Raw genomic sequence first — 24,751 nt, forward strand, 5'->3', positions numbered from 1 at the left:
TGGTAGTAACTGAATGAACTCTAATGGCACAACGGTACTTCTCGGATATTCTGCATCCTCGTGAATTACCACTTATGCGACTGTTCTTGGTGACGTTTTTCAGTGGGACATCGCTTGTTCAACTTTGGCAACTGTCTGTATTAAATGTCTGCATGATGTTGAGGTGCTCCTGTGTACAGCAAGATCCTCAGATCAGTCCCCAATGGGACATTAATTCTTGGGCTACCTCAATACAGATGGCGTTCATTTGTTGCATTGACCAGCCCGTTCTGTCACCCGGGTATGATGTATTGTCATGGGTTGCTGAGATGCTGATACGTCATTATGACTGATGAATTCCCTGCAGAGTCGAAGCAGGATGGAATGTCGTACAAGTCATCGAAAAAAGTACGGCCTGATGTTTGTGATTTCACCACTAAAGTTTGCGAAGTTTTCAACGCCTCTGGATTCCTTAAAACATCAGCATACATTCCTGGTTGTTTGGATGTAGGCTACAGAGACATTGATGCTTGGTTTCAGAATGAGAGTGATGATGGTTACTGTGTGATGAGAGTTAACGAAATTTGTGTTGTCGCCTGCTGTACCACAGAAAACGACAGTGACGGTGAAATGGACAACGTCAGTGGCGTTCCAGGGGGACAAATAATGCTTCGTGTGGAGGCAACGGCAGACCTGGAAAAACTGATAGTTTACCTAGAACGTTAGCGTGAAGCAACTCCAGCCGAAATGCTATTAACGAAACGTCAATAGACTACAATACTATAGAATTTAAGTGCCACGAATGTTTTGTGTATTGTAGTACAAGTTAGAGGTCTTGTATTTAGCAGAATTTTTCCGGATTTTTGGTAATAGTGATTTTATCCGGCCGCACCTAGTTCGGATAAGCGAGATTCTTGTGTAATGTCGTAGACAGAATTAATAACATGAAAAAGTAAAAATCCCACCGTCTCATTTTTCAGTTTGGGAAAAGTTGAGACAAACAGGAGTATTCGTAGGTACCTCCAGAATTCAGATTACAACTGTGCAAAAACGAGAAGATTTACGGGCAGCAGGCACTCTTCATGGGTAGAGGAACTCTCCAGATTTGAAACTCACAGTGCAGGTGAACGATACAGGAACTGTTAGTGACGTGGCAAACGTCTATACGTGACACTAGGGGTGTAACACTTCCACAGGCTACTGTAGACTACCATAAGAATGTGTAGAATACGGTAGCTTTACTAATAGCTTTCGTCAGATAAGGTAATACACGTTACCTGTACGTTATGTGTGTTGCATACCTGTCAGGCATTATCGCATAACGATCGCTTTCTTTATATATGCGATCAGTGTCTTACTAGATATCCCTAAAAACCAGAAACAGCGACCCATCTAGAAACTGAGTGCGGATACGTAAAGGGCCAGATAACCAAAGGAACATTCTTCCCCTTCATAGTTATTCTCCTGCTTGTTACCTCAATGTAACTAGTATTTGTAGCAAAATGGAATTGTAAACGTTTACTTCAGATTTTATTGGAAAATTGTTAGTTTCTAACGTGAAACAGAGGATGCTGTCTTAAAAATAAATAAAACAACAGAGACATATTACATAGCGATTGAAAACGCTGTTTCCTCAGCAAAAATGTAAAATAAAAAGACACCATAAAACAAAAGTATACGAAACACCGGTTCAATACTTCGCCGAAATTATATAAAACATGTTTCTGTTGTCCATAAATAACAAGAACTCTTTACTTCGACCATGACCGTTATTTTTTATTCAGCAAAACGATCTTGATCATGATCAAAGTCAAGAGTTTCCTGTTATTATTGATAAATATGAAAGATGTATGTGTGTACGTGTGTGTGTGTGTGTGTGTGTGTGTGTGTGTGTGTGTGTGTATGTGTGTGCATGTAAACTCTGTACGTGCATCAAAAGTAATTACTTTGGTTACGTAAAAGCGCGGAAGTTGCCTGATTAACTAATTTTCATTACTTATAAAACTCAGTTTATTTTCTGCAAGGATAGAAAATACACAATGAACTGACACTAAATGATGTACGATTGTAATTACGTGCAAAACAAACAACCAAACAAACAAAAAAAGAAAGAGAATTCGTCGGCTCCCAGCTTCTCTCTTACATATACATTTATGTTTCTCCTATCAATGCTGTCATTACTACCGGTTATCATACCATTTACTACGTCATTTGTGTAGTGTGCCAAAACTACAGAACTGAAATTTTGGTAGAGCTCAACTTTGACACAATTTATTTGGAAAGGCGCAATTTCAGATTTTTCATTTGGCTGCCTACCCGCAGGTACGAAATTATTATTATTATCGTTTGCATCAATTAGAGTAATACACATTTAGCAAAACAAAGAAATATATATAAAAATGAACAGGTGAAATTATGTGTAGTACACAAGTTTTAAAACGGCTCAGACTACACTCGGATGTTGATGGACTCGATCCAGCGGAGTGCCTCCTGGAGCTCCTCAATGCCACAAGGGAAGCGTCTGATTGGACAATCGTTCACAATGTGGCTCATTGTTTGGGTGTCACCACAGTCACACACACTGTCACTTGAAAAGCCCCACTTGTGCATGTTGTATTTGCACCTACCCTCAACAGTCCGATATCTGTTTAACTGCACCCACACCTTCCTTGGTTGGTGGAAGCCTGGAACTGGAACTGTTGGATTGTCTACCAGTTCGTGGTTTCGGGTTCTTGTAGCTTGCCACTCACGTTTCCACTCTGCATCCTGGTCGAATCCTGTGGATAGCATTTGGACTCCCATTTCATATGCTGGTCTTCTAGATTTGAGGCGTTTCCTGGGCAGTGATAGCAAATCTAAAATTTTGAGAGAGAATAGGGCGGACGTCTTAGCGCTGCAGGAGACACATACTGAAGATGACAACGCTCTGTGGAATTGAGGGTGCATCCCAGGCTATAAATTATTGTCCCGAATTAACCACCCTCAATATGGAGTTGCCAGCTTTGTCCGCAACAACTTAAAGGTGTGAAATAATTCGACTCGGTAACACGGAGCAGAGAGTTAACAAACGTGAAGACAGCACAATCTAGAGGCGCAGTCTGCGATTATAAGAATTTTGAAAACTATTAAGCGGCCTTCCTTTGCGAATGGGACATTGATATGTAGCAACAAAATGCGGCAAATTCCCTGTGGCTCTATGATACTCTATCGTGGGAGACGCACTTCCCAATGCCAGGGAAGTGATTAAGAGTGGTTAGGAGACATGTTCTCACCTGCTGCGGTAATCCGCAGGCACGGCGACGGAGCCGTTGTTGGCGCGGTCGAACTCGTAGAGGCAGCCCTCGGTGGAGAAGGGCTTGGTGGCGAAGCGGATGTCCCCGCTGGCCTGGTACGCCTGGGCGCCGAGGATCAGCCACGACATGAGCCCGGCGCCACCCAAGCCTCCCGCCAGCGCCCCCTGTGACAGACGATGCCCTTTCACTCATCGCGCACACATTCTGTTATGTTACGAGGCGTGTTTTTTAAGTAAGTACCGTTTTGAAATTAAATAAAGACTTGCTCTCTCAATAATTTTATTTTTACATGAAAGCCTGTGCCTTAATCTACTTTTCTACATAATTTCCGTCAATATTGAGGCACCTGCCATAACGTTCTACCAGTTTTTGAATACCTGCCTCATAGAAGTCTGCCGCCTGACTTGTTAACCACTGCATCACCACTGTTTTGACTTTGTCATCGTCGTGAAGAGCTGACCCCCCGGGTGTTTCTTCGAGTGCAGGAACAGATGATAGCCACTGGGCGCAAAATCGGGGCTGTACGGAGGATTATCTAGAGTTTCCCATCGAAAAGATGTGATGAGATCTTTGGTCTGATTCGCCACATGCGGACGGGCATTGTCTTGCAGCAAAACGATGCCCTTGCTCAAATTCCATGGACTGTTGCTTTGATTCTGGTGTGACGTAGGCCATGTTTCATCGCCCGTAACAATTTGGCTTAACAAATCATCACCGTCGTTGTGGTACCGCCCAAGGAAAGTGAATGCACTGTCTAAACGTTTGGTTTTGTACACATCCATCAACATTTTCGGTACCCAACGTACGTACGATTTTCGGTAATTCAAGTGCTCGGTCACAATGCCATACAAAACACTACGAGAAACATTAGGAAAGTCATCACGCAAGGAGGAAATCGTAAAGCATCTGTTTTCTTTCACCTTATTGTCCACTTCCTGCACCAAACTTTCATTAACGACCGAAGGATGCCCACTCCGTTGTTCATCATGCACATTTGTGCGGCCATCTTTAAATCCTCTCACCCACTTTCTTACCATTCCTTCACTCATAGTGTTTTCTCCGTAAACTGCACAGATCTCACGATGAATATCGATCGCTTTCAGGCCCCTAGCACTAAGAAAACTTATAACAGTCCGTACTTTACAGACGGAGGGACTCACGATTATCGGAGGTATCTTAAACACTCAGTACACAACGTAAACAAGGAAGAATCAGACTGTAATGGCATCAGTGCGTAGATTAAGATACAGGCTTTCATGTAAAAAGTAAAATTAATGAGATATCTTAGTACGTCTTTTTTAATTTCAAAACGGTACTTACTTAAAAAACACGCCTCGTACTTCGACTCACGTTCCGTTCAATAAACTAGTAAAGAAATTGTGAGACAGTAAGCAAAAGACATGAAATGTCAACGAGCAGTTAACAACTTATTGTTAATTGTGATCCATCAACTAGTACGAACGCAACGTACTACACTCGAGGGCATTTGAAATGCACACTTACCAAGAGGCACCTAACACAGCCTTTGCCCTGTGGACCACAATGAAGCGTAATGGCATAGACTCAAAGAGAAACCCAAAATATTGGCATCCATCCAGATCCATAACAGCTCATTGCACACCCACAGCGACGATGCGTTCCTGTCTTACGTACATCGTTGCAAGGGCACAGATCCTATATTTAAAGGATCGAATCTACTCTTAAGCTGTCGGCACATGGGAGGAGGCACTAACGTTGACGTGCGCGCAGACGGGATGTCCAACGTCACGAGACACACCGCCTCCGACACATGGGATGAGCTTCTTAAAATGATTTGGCACTGCCACCGCTCTCCAGGCGAGTTGTCGGCTATATTTGGCTCTCAAACAATACGGTTTGTTCACGGAAATGGATGAGCGCAAAATTCCTACGTTTGCTCTATTAAAACGCACATCTCCTCCGTTGTCCATATGCTAGTCGTGTTGTTCTGTGTGTAGTATACACAAATAAAAGCTTCAGTAATCTTGAACATGTAACAAGACGAAAAGGAAAGATACATGTCCTGATCAGTGAGGACTTCAGCTTATAAAAATTCACCAAATCTAACAAACTGACTGCTGAGAGAGAACGCACTAATATTTACAAATGGTTCACATGGTTGTAAACACTATGGGACTTAACAAAAGGCCGGCCAGAGTGGTAAGCGGTTCTAGGTGCTACAGTCTAGAGCCACGAGACTGCTACGGTCGCAGGTTCGAATCCTGCCTCGGGCATGGATGTGTGTGATGTCCTTAGGTTAGTTAGGTTTAAGTAGTTCTAAGTTCTAGGCGACTGATGACCTCAGAAGTTAAGTCTCATAGTGCTCAGAGCAATTTGAACTTAACAAAAATTCAAATGGCTCTGAGCACTTAGAACTACTTAAACGTAACTAACCTAAGGATATCCTCACATCCATGCCCGAGGCAGGATTCGAACCTGCGACGTAGCAGCCGCGTAGTTTCGGACTGAAGCGCCTAGAACCGCTCGGCCACCGCGGCCCGCCTAATATTTACATAATATTAAGTATTGCTCAAGTGATTTCTATTAATTCAGTAAGAAATTCCAACAACCTTTTCGAAAACGTAAGATGAAAAAGAAAAAAATTAGATTCAACATAACCTGAAACTATACCGATCTAATCTCAGCACTACAATATAGGCTACGCTGTACCTCCGTCAGAAGAGACTTTGGAGTTTACTTATAGTCTTCTATAGGAATTAATCGACGCCCGCATCTCGTGGTCGTGCGGTAGCGTTCTCGCTTCCCACGCCCGGGTTCCCGGGTTCGATTTCCGGCGGGGTCAGGGATTTTCTCTGCCTCGTGATGGCTGGGTGTTGTGTGATGTCTTTAGGTTAGTTAGGTTTAAGTAGTTCTAAGTTCTAGGGGACTGATGACCTAAGATGTTAAGTCCCATAGTGCTCAGAACCATTTGAACCATTAATCGGCGGTTTGTTATAAGTTTACATTTAATTACAAGAAACATAAGAAATCATAACAAGAACGACTCATTTTTCATAAACCTTTAATCTGCCGTTGCCTTAAAGCTGCTTACTCCGGTAACACGCGAGCTATAACGTGATAATAACTAAATACGAAAGTTTTTTAACCACATTTCCCGTAGTTTCGTTATTACAAGTCGTACCAATAACGATTCGTTCTCGAGACATTCAGTGTGCTGGTGCTTAGAAACAGGGGATGTTAACGTATCACACAGTAGCCACCGAATATGAGCTTCAACTGAACAAGACAAGTACAATATGGCGTCTTGCTTTCTGCGGGCATGACGTTTGCTGCTTGTTACGTAGGGAGCGTTCTCGTTTCCTACTTGCTCTACTTTACGTGACACGTCGCCGAAATATCGCAGAACTTACTTCGTATTTCACGTGACGAAGTGGCTTCTCAACATGAACTGGAAGGCAGTGACGCCACAAAACCCACAGAGCGTCACGTCAGCGTTAGCTGACTCGTCTCATGTGCCGACGGCCTTGTGCTTCTTTCCCTCAGCGCAGCTACAGCGCCGACGGGGATGCCCCATAGTTCTAGAACGGTGCCTGGAGATGGTCTGTTGCGAAGGAGAGAGTCACTCAAACCGCTGCAAGGCAGGTCCCTGGTGCTTGCGATTCCCGCGATCGCGTATAAAAGTGAAGTGTTTTGAGGAAAGAGTGTACAAAGTCGCGCCAGATCCATCAAGCAAGCAGACGCATATGTGTGTGAACAAAGTGAGAATTTTGAAGCCCAGGATTAATTCTGTATCGTGTATCATGTATCGTGGCGATCGCACAGTAAAAAATCGGCAATGGTAAACTCATATAAGCTCGTGACAGGTGAGTGACAGTAACTGTATTGTCAGTGCACACGGAACAAGTAGGGACGTGACACTTGAATTTAAAGCGGAATAAATTAACTGTTCCATATGAAATTGTTCACATATTATAACCTTTTCATTATTATTAGAATATTTTGCATAGGAATGAGTTATAGAACACTGTGGCACAAGGAACAGGGTATATGTCGTAGTCTCGCGGTCAGGACTTTATTATCGGAGCATGTATCTTGGAAGTAAGTGCGTCATCAAAAATTGGTTGCTTATGACTGTCCCATGCCCAATTTTCCAAACAGCCGGATTATAGAAAGTAATAATCAACTGAAATTAATAAATAGAACGGGTGGCGGATTACACTGTCTGATCAAAAAGTTCCGAGACTGATTTTTTACTTGGCGTATAAGGGACGTCAGAGCTGAATCACTTGCACAACTGTAAAGAACAGATGTACGTTCGATCAGTCTATTGTAAGCAGCATTAAGGAAGGAAGGAAGATTTGAGTTTAACCATCTGTCGACATGGGGTCTTAGAGAGGGAGCACAAGCTCGAAATGTTTTAGGGATGGGAAAGGAAATCGGCCGTTCCTCTTCAGAGGAACCATCCCTGCATTTGCCTGGAGCAATTTAGGGAAATGACGGGGAACCTAAATCTGGATGGCCGGACGCGGATTTGAACCTCGCCCTCTCGCGTGGGAGAGCAGCGACTAACGACTGCGCCAACTCGCTCGGTCGTGGAGCCCAGTTTTTTGGATTACAGTTCTCCGCGACCGTTGGAGCACTCTGTCGTCTTCGATCAGAACAAATCGTGGGGTCCCTTGCACTGTCCAACTGGTTGCCACTGTCACGGTTCGTCAATCTTTCCGCCAGGCGTTTTTCCATGGATTCTTTATCAACGGAGATCCAAAAAGATGCTGTTGTGGTCATAAGCACAGTTCCGCCATGCTCCACCGAATGTCCAGTGGAAGAGCAGTCTTTGGCCATAGCGGACTTCATTGGTTGGAAAGGCGAGTGCAACGTTGATGTTCAGTGCAGCGTTTTTTCACAGAGCATGTGGTCTGACCTTTGTAAGCCATACAATACTACAAGATATTTCGTAAATTCTGGCATTCTGCAGTAACAAGTCGTCCTTTACTGATCCTAAAAGCTCTACATTCTCTGATGGTGGACGGAAAACAACTTTCGCCTGAAACTTAAAGAGGATTCTTGCTACTTTAAACGACACGTGAAACTCCCCCTTTGAAAATTATGAATGACTGTGCTGGTGAACTCCTACGTTATTTGATTTTCAAACAGCTGAGCGAAACTGAACGTACTCAGATAGTTCTCACTTTACTTATTCTGATCATCACTAAACTGACACACAATATTTTTTAGTGCAACGCAATCTGAATTTCAACAGTCCCTACAAAAGAATGGCGCTGACTAACAATAACCTATACCTTTCATGAATCACTTACCTCACAAAAATCTTCGTTACTCGAACAACTGGTCCGCAGCTCGTGGTCTCGCGGTCGCGTTCTCGCTTCCCGAGCCACGGGGTCCCGGCTTCGATTCCCGGCGGGGTAAGGGATTTTCACCTGCCTCGAGATGACTGGGTGTTTGTGTTGTCCTCATCATTTCATCATCATTCATGAAAGTGGCGAGATTGGACTGAGCAAAGGCAGGGAATTTGTACGGGCGCTGGTAACCGCGCAGTTGAGCACCCCACAAACCAAACATCATCATCATAATCGAACTACTGGAATACAGCGACCGCCAATACTGCCAGCTAAAGAAAAGATCCTAACTGCTGAAGGCACTAACTACTGATGGGCATATTTAGCAAATGAAAGATTTTAATAGAGAACAAACAATGCATTTACCTTAATAGTGTTCAAAAGTCATTATACTTACTTACTTACTTATCGCGAATGGACCCAGAAGGATCACGCAAAGCTTTCTGACGTCGTTTCTTCCATACTTCTTTCATTCGTTCTCCATGTTTTCTTTTTCTTTCTTCTGTCCATTTTGTTCCTGGTCTCTTTAGTGCTTCTTTCTCCGACAATACAATCCACTTTTCCACCTTATTTCTAAAAGTTTTTCTATCTTTGACATCTTTAAGTTCAATATTTGCTTTTTGTACATCTAATTTTACTTGGCTAATCCATGGTGTTGTTGATTTGACTTTTTCTATGTAAGTGAGAATTCTGTTGGTGAGTCGTGTGGGGGGAAGTCTAGTGACATGTCCATAAAATTTTAATCTTCACCTTCTTATGTCTGCTGCCAGGTTTGATATAGTTTCCGTGGTTCTTCTTGATTGTATCCGGTATCCTTCTTCTGTTAATTTTGGACCTAAAATCTTTCTCATAATTTTGCGTTCTTCTTTTAGTATTTTTTCTAAAACACATTTTGTGTGGAGTGTGAGCGTTTCACTAGCATATAGTGCTGCTGGCTTAATTACTGCGCAGTAGTGTCTGATTTTTGTGTTCGAGGAGATGCATTTTTTATTGTATATTTCATGTGTCATACCATATGCTCTCTTCATTTTCTGTTGTCTGATCTTCTGTGCAACTTTCTCTCCTCCGGTTGGCTCCAAAATTTCACCTAGGTATTTAAAATGTTTTACTCTATTTATTTTTCCATATTTTGTGTTCAAACTGTGTATATGGAATTTCGTACAGAAAAATTCTGTCTTTTGAAACGAAATTTGTAAACCTACTTTATCCGCGCATTCCTTAAGGATCTCTATTTGTTTGGTGGCGATTTCTTCATCATCTGCAAGTATGGCCAAGTCGTCCGCGAATGCTAAACAAGATATCTCCACGTTGTCTTTGGTTCTACCAAGATGGATTGGTTTCCAGTAGGATTGATTTTTTAATTCTTTTTCCCATTCCTTAATGACTTTATCCAGGACTATATTAAACAGAAGTGGAGATAGCCCGTCACCTTGACGTACTCCAGTTTTTATGAGAAAAGGTTCAGAGATTTCTCCCCTGAATTTAACTTTAGATACAGTGTCTGTCAGTGATTCTTTGATAAGCCTTAGTGTTTTGGAGTCAAGTCCAAGTTCCTCTAAAATGTTAAACAAAGATTGCCGGTCAATTGAGTCATAGGCTTTCTTAAAATCTACAAATGTACAAATTATGCGGACATTTCTAATTGCTTTGTGTTTTAATATTGTCTGTAAATTAAATATTTGTTCTATGCATGAGCGACCGGGGTGGAAGCCTGCTTGATAATCACCAATTTGGCGTTCCAGCTGCTCTTGTGTTCTTTTCAGCAGGCATGTTGAGAGAATTTTGTAGGTGACTTGTAAAAGTGAGATTCCCCTGTAGTTATTGACATTTGTTCTGTCTCCTTTTTTATGTAACGGGTGAATAAGGGCACATTTCCAATCCTCTGGTAATTTTTCTGTTTCCCATATTTTTGTTATTATTTTTGTGAGCTCTTGCAACGTCTTTGGTCCTAGGTTTTTTAATAGCTCTGCAACAATGCCATCTTCGCCAGATGTTCTATTATTTTTTAAGTTTTTAACGTGACATTTGATTTCTTCCTGTGTTGGTGGTAATGAATCCGGTTGAGCGTTGGCACAGATTTCTTTGGGAAATCTTAAACTAGGTTCTGGGCAATTTAGTAGGTTAGAAAAATATTGAGCCAATACTTGACAGTTTTCCTGGTTTGTTAGGGCTAATTTACCATCTGGTTTTCTGAAACATAAATTTTGAGGGATATATCCTCGTATTTTATCTGCGAAAGTTCTGTAGAAGTCTCTTGTATTATAGTTTTGGAAATTTTCTTCAATGGCATCCAGTTGTGCCTTTGTGTACTTCCTTTTTGCTTGCCTAATAGATTTTGAAACCTGTTTTCTAACCTCGTTAAATAAATGTAGACTTTCTTGTGATTTTTTACTGTTATATTCTTGAAATGCCTTTTTTTTCCTTTCCAATGCATTTTCACAGTCTGAATCCCACCAAGGGTGTTTGAATATCTTTTTCAAGGGAATAGTTTCCTTAGCTATTCGCGTGATTTTAGAATGAAATTCTTCCCATGTGTTTGCCTTTTCCTTCTCCCATTCTTCTTTTACTTTAGATTCTTTAATCTTCTTGGTGTCATATTTCTGTATTTCTGTTTTCTTCTGATGACTTCTTCGTGCTGTAAACTTGATTTTAATTCTAGTTAGGTAATGGTCTGAATCAATGTTTGCTCCTCTGCGTACTTGGACGTCGTAAATTTCTTTTTGTACTGGGTATGAAATCGCCACATGATCTATTTGAAACTCGCCAATTTGTTGTATAGGAGATCTCGATGTCTTTTGTTTTCTTGGACATTTTCTTAGAGATGTTGACATTATCTTCAGGTTATTCTGCTTACATAGTTCGACGAGCCTTGTACCATTTTTATTGGTAAATTTGCAGGATATTTGCCTACGGTTTTTTGGTGGATTTTCTCTCTACCAATTTGGGCATTAAAATCGCCGAGTAGAACTTTTGTATCATCTTTTGGAATCTTGGCCATTATATTCTCCAAATTTTCCCAGAACTTTTCTGTTTCTATGGGGTTTTTCTTGTTGTCTCCGTTTGTGGGAGCATGAACATTAACCATTGTGTATGTTTTGTTGGCACATTGTAAGCGCATCGTCATTATCCTATTATTTACGGGAGTAACTTCCTTGATGGAGCTGAGCACGCTCTTGTGTATGATAAACGCCATCCCGAGATGGGGGGCTCCTCATCCGATTCGTTTATCCATCTTGCTCTTAAAGATGCGATAGTTGCCATAATCTGATGTTTCTTCATCTGTAAAACGTGTCTCCTGTAAAGCTAGTATTACTATCTTTTGCTTTTCAAGTTCTGTTATAAGGTTTAGAATTTTTCCTGGTTGGATTAATGTATTTATGTTAAAGGTTCCAATGTATGTAGGTGTTTTAAGTGGAAGTTTGTCAGAGAGCTCCGACTTTCTCTGATGTAATCGTGTAAGTCCAGGTTCCCCAGAATCCGAATTCCTGGTTGCCATCTGTTGATGGGTGGATTGGTTACCACCTGGGGTAATGTTGTTATTACTTGCACGAGTCATACTTGCTTGTAATCAAGTTGGTCCAGTGTTTCCACTGGGTGTTTAGAACCAGGGATTGTTAGTTCCTGGCGCATTATGACCAGCCGCACATTGTGTGAACAGACGCTGACCAGGATGCCGATGGTTCCCACTTCAGACGCGTCCTGGATTTGGGTGTTGACAGTGCTTATTGTAATGGCGGCACTTACTCGCCATGACACAGCAACGTTTTCGGGTTCTGTGGTTTTTGAATGAGTGTGACCCCTGTAAAAAGTCACCCTCCCACACCCTCGTGATGCTGCCGCCTCGGTCCGGGACTGCTTATTTGGGTTTCCCCTTATTCGCAGCTGTCCACCATATCTGATGGATCGTTCGCTATCCGCCACCTGCGACCCGCCCTGTACCTGAGGCTCGGCTAGTCATTATATATATATATATATATATATATATATATATATATATATATATATATATATATATACACTCCTGGAAATTGAAATAAGAACACCGTGAATTCATTGTCCCAGGAAGAGGAAACTTTATTGACACATTCCTGGGGTAAGATACATCACATGATCACACTGACAGAACCACAGGCACATAGACACAGGCAACAGAGCATGCACAATGTCAGCACTAGTACAGTGTATATCCACCTTTCGCAGCAATGCAGGCTGCTATTCTCCCATGGAGACGATCGTAGAGATGGTGGATGTAGTCCTGTGGAACGGCTTGCCATGCCATTTCCACCTGGCGCCTGAGTTGGACCAGCGTTCGTGCAGGACGTGCAGACCGCGTGAGACGACGCTTCATCCAGTCCCAAACATGCTCAATGGGGGACAGATCCGGAGATCTTGCTGGCCAGGGTAGTTGACTTACACCTTCTAGAGCACGTTGGGTGGCACGGGATACATGCGGACGTGCATTGTCCTGTTGGAACAGCAAGTTCCCTTGCCGGTCTAGGAATGGTAGAACGATGGGTTCGATGACGGTTTGGATGTACCGTGCACTATTCAGTGTCCCCTCGACGATCACCAGTGGTGTACGGCCAGTGTAGGAGATCGCTCCCCACACCATGATGCCGGGTGTTGGCCCTGTGTGCCTCGGTCGTATGCAGTCCTGATTGTGGCGCTCACCTGCACGGCGCCAAACACGCATACGACCATCATTGGCACCAAGGCAGAAGCGACTCTCATCGCTGAAGACGACACGTCTCCATTCGTCCCTCCATTCACGCCTGTCGCGACACCACTGGAGGCGGGCTGCACGATGTTGGGGCGTGAGCGGAAGACGGCCTAACGGTGTGCGGGACCGTAGCCCAGCTTCATGGAGACGGTTGCGAATGGTCCTCGCCGATACCCCAGGAGCAACAGTGTCCCTAATTTGCTGGGAAGTGGCGGTGCGGTCCCCTACGGCACTGCGTAGGATCCTACGGTCTTGGCGTGCATCCGTGCGTCGCTGCGGTCCGGTCCCAGGTCGATGGGCACGTGCACCTTCCGCCGACCACTGGCGACAACATCGATGTACTGTGGAGACCTCACGCCCCACGTGTTGAGCAATTCGGCGGTACGTCCACCAGGCCTCCCGCATGCCCACTATACGCCCTCGCTCAAAGTCCGTCAACTGCACATACGGTTCACGTCCACGCTGTCGCGGCATGCTACCAGTGTTAAAGACTGCGATGGAGCTCCGTATGCCACGGCAAACTGGCTGACACTGACGGCGGCGGTACACAAATGCTGCGCAGCTAGCGCCATTCGACGGCCAACACCGCGGTTCCTGGTGTGTCCGCTGTGCCGTGCGTGTGATCATTGCTTGTACAGCCCTCCCGCAGTGTCCGGAGCAAGTATATATATATATATATATATATATATATAATTTTGTGACATCCAATTAAACAAATTTCCTTTTTCTGGCGGACACACGTCCAGATCGTTCTCTCAAAACTCTGGCATCTCTCTTCCCACATCCACCACTGGTGGCGGCTCACCTCCAACTGCCCGACGCTACGCGCTGTTCGCATCCAACTGCCCAACACTACACAAGCGTATATACCAACAATGAGTCCAACCAGCCACATACTGCGATTTTCATACAGGGTACTACGTGGCGTTACCAACATAAAAACCTAAACAGCCTACTTACACATTTTGCACACGAAAGGAAGAAAACCTAAAGATCGTGCCGGCATGTTCCCTTTATTCACTTCGTGATTAATAACATCGACGAGTATGCAAATGATTAGTGCTGCAATTCTCTGCGACATATTCAACGGACACCAGAGTGCATTGGTGATGTTCGTGTTTAGTGTTGTTACGAAGCCTGGTAGGATAAATACGCGGCATGGACTGCATCGGATTTTCAGTGACCACTATGAAGGACACGGTAATACCCCATAATCGTGTGGAACACCATTATTAACACCTCACATAGACAGAGAGGCCTCATTGTGGGTAGCTGGCAGGCTGGTCGAGTCGAGGAATATCCAGATCTATGGGGCATTCGGATGTTACAATGGCTCATTGTTGCTCTGCATGAGAACGTGAGAGCAGGTTTCTTCAATTTTGCGGCGAATCACGTCGAACAACAAAATAAAGGATCGCGGTATTATGCACGAAGCACATCAGAACCCCTTTACATCCGCGTCTTTCATCCTCGACGAAGTAAGGGACTCCTTACAACATGCCGTGCTCTCCCACACTATTGACTGAAGACCAGCACTAGCTGGACTAGAGAATAACCGTCCCACACGTAGGCTGTCGTTAACACCACAACACAAATGGCCGCTCCTGAGTGCTGTCATGAACGGGAAGCATGGACTGCTGATGAACAGCGTCGCACTGTGTTCAGCGATGAATCGCGGGTCTGCACTATCCCGGGTGAGCATCTTTGGCGAGTATTTAGGCGTCCAGATGAAAGAGGTTCCATTCTTCCAATGCTTTGGCGTCATGGTGAAGGGAGCCGCCGTAAATGACTTCAGGCTACGGCTGGTAATGGTTGAGGGAACTTTCACAACACAACGGTGCGTTATGGACATCCTACATGTGCTACCTCTCAAGTGATATTATCGTGGTGCGATTTTCCAACATGACAATGCTCGTCCACACAGGACATGTGTCTCAATGAAATGTCTACATGTTGTTGAAGTATTACCATAGCAAGAACCCCAAATCTGTACCCAGTGGAACACATTGCAACAAGCTCGGACACCAACTTCGTCCCAGTGTCATGATCCAGGATATCAAGGACCAGTCATCAAAGTTTTGGACCAGCTGGCACAGGTACCTTTCCCAGCCGAATTAGTGCATGCATCTAGGCCAGAGGGATTGCAACGTCATACTGATAAGTGTGCTCATACTGTCACTCTGACTCGATTTTGCAGTCACTGAAATAACATCACGTACCCTCTCAACCCAAGAAATTTCATTAGTTTTCCTGCTGCCCTTCTGGTGCTTCACGTTTCTTCTCAGACATTATGCAGCGTGTAACAGGGTGTTAGTTGTTTTTCTTCATGTCGAACGGTCTTCCTGCAAACATGTCGCATAGTATAGTAATGTTTTCACACAATATACTATTTCATGTTTCCTGCACGGTCATAACTGCACCACTAAGTGGAATACGCCTATTAGCATTCACACTTCAACGCCTGACTTATAGGAAAATAAAGATTAGTTGCTTGCTCTTGCCACACATGCTTCGAGGTACTAACTAACCTAAAAGCATAGTACACATAATAGCTGTAGTTATTAGTCTGCAAACGAAGTAAATGCTGATGTATTGTTGTTCAGTACACCGTCCTCACTCACCAATAGAAATATATGCACTTACACCCATCACACATTTTCACCTGTCCCCGTTGATATATATCAACACCCGTCAGCAGTTTAAGTTATTAATATATAATTCTAATTTCGTTTTAGATGGCTGCAGGTCATGTCCGAAAGAATAGACATCATATCGATATAAGTATATAGAAATTAATTTTTGTTCAAAATAAAAAAATTATCTGACATAGGAAACTTACGTCTTTCAAAACGTGTAGCACTGTTTATTGTATTTGAGGAGGTATGTAAGACAAGCCAGGCATCACTGAAAGCGTCCTACACGCCATCGGCCGTTTTCAGACTACGAAAGCAACCTTGTCAGTTACTTATCAAACCTAGCTGGATTTTCACACTTGGAGCGAATTTACACGAGCTCAGAAATTCCGTAATTGCACGTTCGAATCACCAAAAAACGTCACTTGGAATGGTTAGCTACATACGTACATATATACATCTCAATGGCAGGGTGCTAGAAATCAGTACGTTAGACTTTTCTACATACATACGCTCCGATCTTTGTGAAACGTTTTATTTCTGTGAACACATTACAAAAATATAATGTAGCTGAGTATTGTACTCGTATCTGTGCCCAATTTAAATTCATTAGAGGCAAGGGCAGATCATTTTTACTCCTGGTATTGCACTGGTGAATATCTCTATTACTCTTAAATTGCAGTGGATTGTTGACAACGAATTTTATAAGGTAATAAATATTCTGTAAGGTGTCTTTAATATTTTCAATTGTTTAAATAGATATCTGGAAGATGTTTGTGTGCAAGCTGCATGAATAATTGTAACTGCTTTCTTCTGGGTAATGAATACCTTTTGCCTAACTGATAAATTACCCAATAATACTTTCCAATGGGAGGATAATGATGCAAAATATATAGAAAAGTCTAACGTACTGGTTTCTAGCACCCTGCCATTGAGATGTATATATGTACGTATATAGCTAACCATTAGAAGTGAGGTTTTTTGGTGATTCGAACGTGCAATTACGGAATTTCTGAGCTCGTGTAAATTCGCTCCAAGTATGAAAATCAAGCTAGGTTTGATAAGTGACTGACAAGGTAGTTTCCCTAGTCTGAAAACTGCCGGGGGCGTGTAGGAGAGCTTTCAGTGATGCCTGGTTTGTCTTACAACCCTTCTCAAATTCAATAAACAGTCCTACAAGTTTTTAAAGAAGTAAGTTTCCTATGTCAGACAATTTTTTTTTTATTTTAAACAAAAATTAATTTCTATGTACTTTTATCGATATGACGTCTGTTCTTTCGGACATAACCTGCAACCATCTAAAACGAAATTAGAATTATATGTTAATAACTTCAGCTGCTGACGGGTGTTGATATATATCAACGGGGACAGGTGAAAATGTGTTCCCCGACCGGGACTCGAACGGATCTCCAGCTAACATGGGAGACGCTCTATCCATCTGAGGCACGGAGGGCACAGAGGATAGTACTGCAGGGACTATCTCGCGCATGCCTCCCTCGAGACTCATATTCTCACCTTACATGGCAACACACTACATTCGTAGTGTACCTACCCAACACACTCATTATTCGTGAAAGACATTCTTACCAAGTTCCGCGAGACCTTCTTCCTCTGTGCGGATGCCCACGTATTACCTGAACTCTTACGGGACTTGGTAAGAATGTCTTCCACGAGTAATGAATGTATAAGGTTCTCACCTTATAACCAGGTGGGTCTCGCGGGATGCGTGCGCGAGATAGTCCCTGCAGTCGCACTATCCTCTGTGCCCTCGGTGGCTCAGATGGATTGCCGGCACGGTAGCTCAGTGTGTTCGGTCAGAGGGTTTAGCTACCCTCTGTAATAAAAAAAATTGAGTGAACGGATCTACGAACAACCTCAACAAGTGTCATCGGACATCCGCCACGAATGAATTCAACGAACAATATAGAACAAAAAATAAGATCAACAAAAAAAGGTGGATAGAGCGTCTGCCATGTAAGCAGGAGATCCCGGGTTCAAGTCCCGGTCGGGCACACATTTTCACCTATCCCCGTTGATATATATCAAGGTATTAATATATAATTCTAAAACTTAATTTCAGTTGAAAATAGATAATTTACCCGCTGAGCGCTATCCGATAACATTAAACAAAAACTAGTTCATACTTTTTCATTTGTTAGCATCTCATGGTCCGCACAGCATTGCGGAAGTGATCCACTTGCAGTGACGAAACAGCTTCTCCTCTCAACGGCGTAGTAACGTACAATCACAGATGTGATGTTCCTCATCTGGTTTGAAAAACGAGCAACCTACCTAGTTGTTCCAAAAAGTTTAGGGGGTACATTACTAAAAAATGGTTTTAGCGGTTCAGGTGTTCTACATAATCTCTCGCACTTGGGTACAACGTCCAGAACGCTGGTATGACCCCGTAAAGCTGTCAGAAAAGAACATCCTTGGGATGTTGTTCAACTCGCGCGTCATAATGGCTTCAGTGTCGGTTATGTTGTCAAAGGGTTGACCCCTCATGTGTATTTCTCCAATTTGTTGTTTTGTATAGATTCGTATCATTCACACCACGTTTGCCTTGAACACTTGATTTAGAGATGTCGCTCCAATGCAATTCCTGGCACAATAACTCCTGCCGCAAGTCCTTTCCTTTTTTTAACGAAATTTCCTAAAAATAATTTTATAATTATTATGGATAATGGTATTACAACAAAAATTAACACTTAGAAGTATAACACAAATTTTGTCTTATGAAGGATCTAGGGTTTCTTCCACCTCGTAAATGAAAACTCGACACTGTGGAACACTACATTCTTAACCAACGATTGTTCCAGCCTGCTAACTACAGCCTGGTCAAATGCATCATCCCTTGTTTACAGCTGTTAGTTCAAGCTACCACCGTAGTTACTGCACTGATGTCGCTTATACTCCCAGAGAAAGTCAGTCTCGGATCTTTACGGATGGTCGGTGTACTTACTGGTTTAGTCACCGTTCCAACACACGCAGCTCGTAGTACATTAAAGGTGGGCGGCATATGTTTGAAAATTTCAAAGCAGTACACAAAGTGGTTGACGACTACCATTTCAGGAACAGATCTGACTAAAAAGACTGCGTCTGTTTGCTCTTAGAAGACAGTGGACGCAGAAATAAAGCGAATTGAGTCAAGCTTCCAGCAGTCAGCTGTATGTAGTATTACGACGAAAACTATTTGTATGTCTTGAATCAGGTGAACTACAAATGTTTACTATCTGCTCTCATGTATAAAAAGTTTTCATTTCTTCTTACCATCGTGTTAACCCATGGCAGGAACATCCCAGCGGTGAATAGTGCCAGTATTGGACCAGTGGTTATAGATGCAAATGAAATGGTGATCTGAAATAAAAAAGTAAGTGATTAAATTTAAAATGAAATAATACATGGATTAAACAAAGCAATATTTCGAGATATGTGTTTTCTAAGCGATACTGCATGCAGCTTTACTGTATGATTAAATGATGATGGCGTCCTCTTGGGTAAAATATTCTGGAGGTGAAATAGTCCCCATCCGGATCTCCGGGTGGGGACTACTCAAGAGGACGTCGTTACCAGCAGAAAGAAAACTGGCATTCTACGGATCGGAGCGTGGAATGTCAGATCCCTTAATGGGGCAGGTAGGTTAGAAAATTTAAAAAGGGAAATGGATAGGTTAAAGTTAGATATAGTGGGAATTAGTGAAGTTCGGTGGCAGGAGGAACAAGACTTTTGGTCAGGTGAATACAGGGTTATAAATACAAAATCAAATAGGGGTAATGCAGGAGTAGGTTTAATAATGAATAAAAAAATAGGAGTGCGGGTAAGCTACTACAAACAGCATAGTGAACGCATTATTGTGGCCAAGATAGACACGAAGCCCACGCCTACTACAGTAGTACAAGTTTATATGCCAACTAGCTCTGCAGATGACGAAGTAATTGATGAAATGTATGATGATCTAAAGGAAATTATTCAGGTAGTGAAGGGAGACGAAAATTTAATAGTCGTGGCTGACTGGAATCCGATAGCAGGAAAAGAGAGAGAAGGAAACATAGTAGGTGAATATGGATTGGGGAGGAAGCCACCTGGTAGAATTTTGCACTGATCATAACTTAATCATAGCTAATACTTGGTTCAAGAATCACGAAAGAAGGCTGTATACATGGATGAAGCCTGGAGATACTAGAAGGTATCAGATGGATTATATAATGGTAAGACAGAGATTTAGGAACCAGGTTTTAAATTTTAAGACATTTCCAGAGGCAAATGTGGACTCTGACCACAATCTCTTGTTTATGAACTGTAGATTGAAACTGAAGAAACTGCAAAAAGGTGGGAATTTAAGGAGATGGGACCTGGGTAAACTGACTAAACCAGAGGTTGTACAGAATTTCAGGGAGAGCATAAAGGAACAATTGACAGGACTGGGGGAAAGAAATACAGTAGAAGAAGAATGAGTAGCTTTGAGTGATAAAGTAGTGAAGGCAGCAAAGGATCAAGTAGGTAAAAAGACGAGGGCTAGTAGAAATCCCTGGGTAACAGAAGATATATTGAATTTAATTGATGAAAGGAGAAAATATAAAAATGCAATAAATGAAGCAGGCAAAAAGGAATACAAACGTCTCAAAAATGAGATCGACAGGAAGTGCAAAATGGCTAAGCAGGGATGGCTAGAGGACAAATGTAAGGATGTATAGGATTATCCGACAAGGGGTAAGATAGATACTACCTACAGGAAAATTAAAGAGACCTTTGGAAAAAAAGAGAACCACTTGTATGAATATCAAGATCTCAGATAGAAATCCAGTTCTAAGCAAAAAAGGGAAAGCAGAAAGGCGGCAGGAGTATATAGGGGGTCTATACAAGGGCGATGTTCTTGAGGACAATGTTGTAGAAATGGAAGAGAATGTAGATGAAGATGAAATAGGAGATCTGATACTGCGTGAAGAGTTTGACACAGCACTGAAAGAGGTGAGTAGAAACAAGGTCCCAGGAGTACACAACATTCCATTAGAACTACTGACAGCCTTGGGAGAGCCAGTCCTGACAAATCTCTACCATTTGGTGAGCAAGATGTATGAGACAGGCGAAATACCCTCAGATTTCAATTAGAATATAATAATTCCAATCCCAAAGAAAGCAGGTGTTGACAGATGTGAAAATTACCGAACTATCCGTTTAATAAGCCACAGCTGCAAAATACCAACGCGAATTCTTTACAGACGAATGGAAAAACTGGTAGAAGCCGACCTAGGGGAAGATCAGTTTGGATTCCGTAGAAATGTTGGAACACGTGAGGTAATACTGACCCTACGACGTATCTTAGAAGATAGATTAAGGAAAGCCAAACCTACGTTTCTAACATTTGTAAACTTAGAGAAAGCTTTTGACAATGTTGACTGGAATACTCTCTTTCAAATTCTGAAGGTGGCAGGGGTAAAATACAGGGAGCGAAAGGCTATTTAAAATTTGTAGAGAAACCAGATGGCAGATATAAGAGTCGAGGGGCATGAAAGGGCAGCAGTGGTTGGGAAAGGAGTGAGACAGGGTTGTAGCCTCTCCCCGATGTTATTCAATCTGTATATTGAGCAAGCAGTAAAGGAAACAAAAGAAAAATTCAGAGTAGGAATTAAAATTCATGAAGAAACAAAAACTTTGAGGTTCTCCGATGACACTGTAATTCTGTCAGAGACAGCAAAGGAGCAGTTGAGCAGCAAGAGCAGTTGAACGGAATGGACAGTGTCTTGAAAGGAGGATATAAGATGAACATCAACAAAAGCAAAACGAGGATAATGGGATGTAGTCGAATTAAGGCGGGTGATGTTGAGGGAATTAGTTTAAGAAATGAGACGCTTAAAGTAGTAAAGGAGTTTTGCTATTTGGGGAGCAAAATAACTGATGGTGGTCGAAGTAGAGAGGATATAAAATGTAGAGTGGCAATGGCAAGGAAAGCTTTTCTGAAGAAGAAAATTTGTTAATATCGAGTATAGATTTAAATGTCAGTAAGTCGTTTCTGAAAGTATTTGTATGGAGTGTAGCTATGTACAGAAGTGAAACATGGACGATAAATAGTTTTGACAAGAAGAGAATAGAAGATTTCGAAATGTGGTGCTACAGAAGAATGCTGAAGATTAGATGGGTAGATCACATAACTAATGAGGAGGTATAGAATTGGGGAGAAGAGGAGTTTGTGGCACAATTTGACTAGAAGAAGGAATCGGTTGGTAGGAGATGTTCTTAGGCATCAAGGGGTAACCAATTTAGTATTGGAGGGTAGCGTGGAGGGTAAAAATTGTAGAGGGAGACCAAGAGATGAATACACTAAGCAGATTCAGAAGCATGTAGGTTGCAGTAGATACTGAGAGATGAAGAAGTTTGCACAGGATAGAGTAGCATGGAGTGCTGCATCAAACCAGTCTCAGGACTGAAGACCACAACAACAACAAGCGATTCTGCATGTATGAAACATTGTCAAGAAACAAGGATATCAACGAACTGATGTACTGAAACTGGTGAGATCGTTCGTTTTACTTTCGTTAGTAAGGACTTGTTGCTGTCGACCAGTGTAGGCAGTTGAAATGTCTGCGCCAGTTGGAGTGGTGGTATATGTGATTGTGTTGGTTAATACATACCAGATTTTTTGAATGCAAGCCTTGTGATATAGTTTATCTGCTGAGTTTTATGCATAAAAGATTCAATTTATGCACAAAATAAATAACTAACTGACTATTGCCTATTGGTATGCTTTTAACTGATAACAAAATATAATAGTACACGAGGGAATTTTCGATTGTTCATAGCAGACAATACTGACATCTTACTTTTACTTGTAATTTACGTATTTCAATGTTGCCAGACAGAATATATACATACACTCATGTGGATATAGATGTAAAACAAATTGACATGTATTTCCAGTTCTCTATTTTCAATACAGGGCAAATCGGACAAGTAATTGTCAAATATGTAAGCTGTGTACGTATAACGCTATATTACGTTGGGGTTGTTTTGGGGGAGAAGACCAAACTGCGAGGTCATCGGTCTCATCGGATTAGGGAAGGATGGGTAAGGAAGTCGGCCGTGCCCTTTTCAAAGGAACTATCCCGTCATTTACCTGAAGAGATTTAGGGAAATCACGGAAAACCTCAATCAGGATGTCTGGACGCGGGATTGAACAGTCGTCCTCCCGAATGCGAGTCCAGTGTGCTAACCACTGCGCCACCTCGCTCTGTGCTATATTATGCAAAACTGACTCAAGCTAAGACTAATATTTATAACTGCAACTATCGAAAGTAACTATTGAGCTCAAGATGTTCCTGAAGTTGTGGCGTTTACTAGATTTATGACGTATTATGCATTAAAAATGTATTTTATCAGGACGCCGCAACGTGCCAAGCAGAGATTTGATCCTAGACAAGAAAAAAAGCACACACGTGAAGTAATTGTCGGGAGAATTAAACCTGATATGACAATCAATTGGCTGTGAAACAAGTAGAGAAACATGATTTCACCCAACTACCACAAAGCCGATGTTACATAATTTTGCTGAATAAGAAGAGAGATGGACAAGACCATTTACAAGTAACGATCTTGAAACTAAGTGTCTTGTGGTTTGACTATGAGGTATTGCCGACCAAACTGTTATTCTATGTTTATTGCAGGTGAACTATGAAATGTCACTTGCTGTGTGATCTTAAGATATCACCACCTATAATTTGAAATAATTATGTAGCCACTTACATACAATAGCTGTCTTCCCTCGTAGAATTTGATATTATTCATCAGATTTCAAATCGAAGTCCCAGCTACCAAGATGAAGTTTGCCGGGCAGTTTTTTTTTTGTTTTTGTTTTTTGCTTTTTTGTTACTGTACTCTCCCCTTAACAAGGTTTCTACTGTTCGAAATATCATGTTTTTCTGGCGCACATTTTGTCTTTTACGTCTCTCTCTCTCAAGTGGGATAAATTCAAGACATCTTGCTGCTCATATAACACTTTTACAGATAGGAGTCACAAAAATATTTTGCAGACATTACTACGGCTATAACGAATTATTACGTAAAAATAACGAAGTAACAGTTAGTTCCCCAGAAACGCAATGAATGGTTCATTGGCTCATCCAATTACAGTAACTAGTATTTCAGTGAAGCAAGGCCCGAGTCACTCGTAGTAATGTGGCTACATCTGCCAGCAATTTTAGTCGTGGTTTTTTTTTGTGTCATGGGTAATCACATGTGTCGCACATGTCATTCTTGCTTAATAATTCGTCCTTATTAATTTCGTTATTTTGTACATTGTGTATAACACCCAGCAAAGTATGATGGTTTTGCTGGAGCTTACCTGACGGCTTGTTATTAATGACTTGCTTGTCCATACTTGCTTCTCAAGGCCAGGAAGTTCACTCCACTGTGCAATGTTTTCACATTTCTTCTAATACTTTAAATTTAACAAACGTTGTATGCGCTGTGGGGTCACATTGAAGTATGTCCGTGTGAATGCATGTACGCCGATGAATACTAGATAAAAACCTAAGAACTAAAAGCAAATTAAAATGGTTAGTAAAATATTGTTTTTTAAGGAAGGGCATTATATGGTTAAGGCGATATTGGATAAATGTTTCTGTTTAGCTCATATGCACCTTAGGAATATTGCTCCTCTTCCGTGTTTGACGTGGTTGGAAAGAAATTGGATGAGTGAATCAGTAGATAAGCAATGATCTTTAGATCACGGTTCGCTAATACATTTGCTAATCTTACATGCATGAAAGTAAATGATCATAACAGACATGACATTAA

General features: G+C 42.0%; 1 protein-coding gene across 3 annotated transcripts in view; it reads right to left on the reverse strand.

Moving 5' to 3' along the window:
* Positions 1-24,751, reverse strand: part of LOC126416410 (sodium-coupled monocarboxylate transporter 1-like) — a 253,907-nt gene that overhangs the window by 33,825 nt on the left and 195,331 nt on the right. For all 3 annotated transcript variants that reach the window (XM_050084124.1, XM_050084122.1, XM_050084123.1), the window contains exons 12-13: positions 19,232-19,318; positions 3,252-3,436 (exon numbers count right to left, since the gene is read on the reverse strand). In XM_050084124.1, the coding sequence (XP_049940081.1) occupies positions 3,252-3,436; positions 19,232-19,318 (272 nt within the window). The remainder of the gene's footprint in view (positions 1-3,251; positions 3,437-19,231; positions 19,319-24,751) is intronic.

Source organism: Schistocerca serialis, chromosome 8 (assembly GCF_023864345.2).
Source record: "Schistocerca serialis cubense isolate TAMUIC-IGC-003099 chromosome 8, iqSchSeri2.2, whole genome shotgun sequence".
In the NCBI taxonomy this organism is placed as follows: domain Eukaryota; kingdom Metazoa; phylum Arthropoda; class Insecta; order Orthoptera; family Acrididae; genus Schistocerca; species Schistocerca serialis.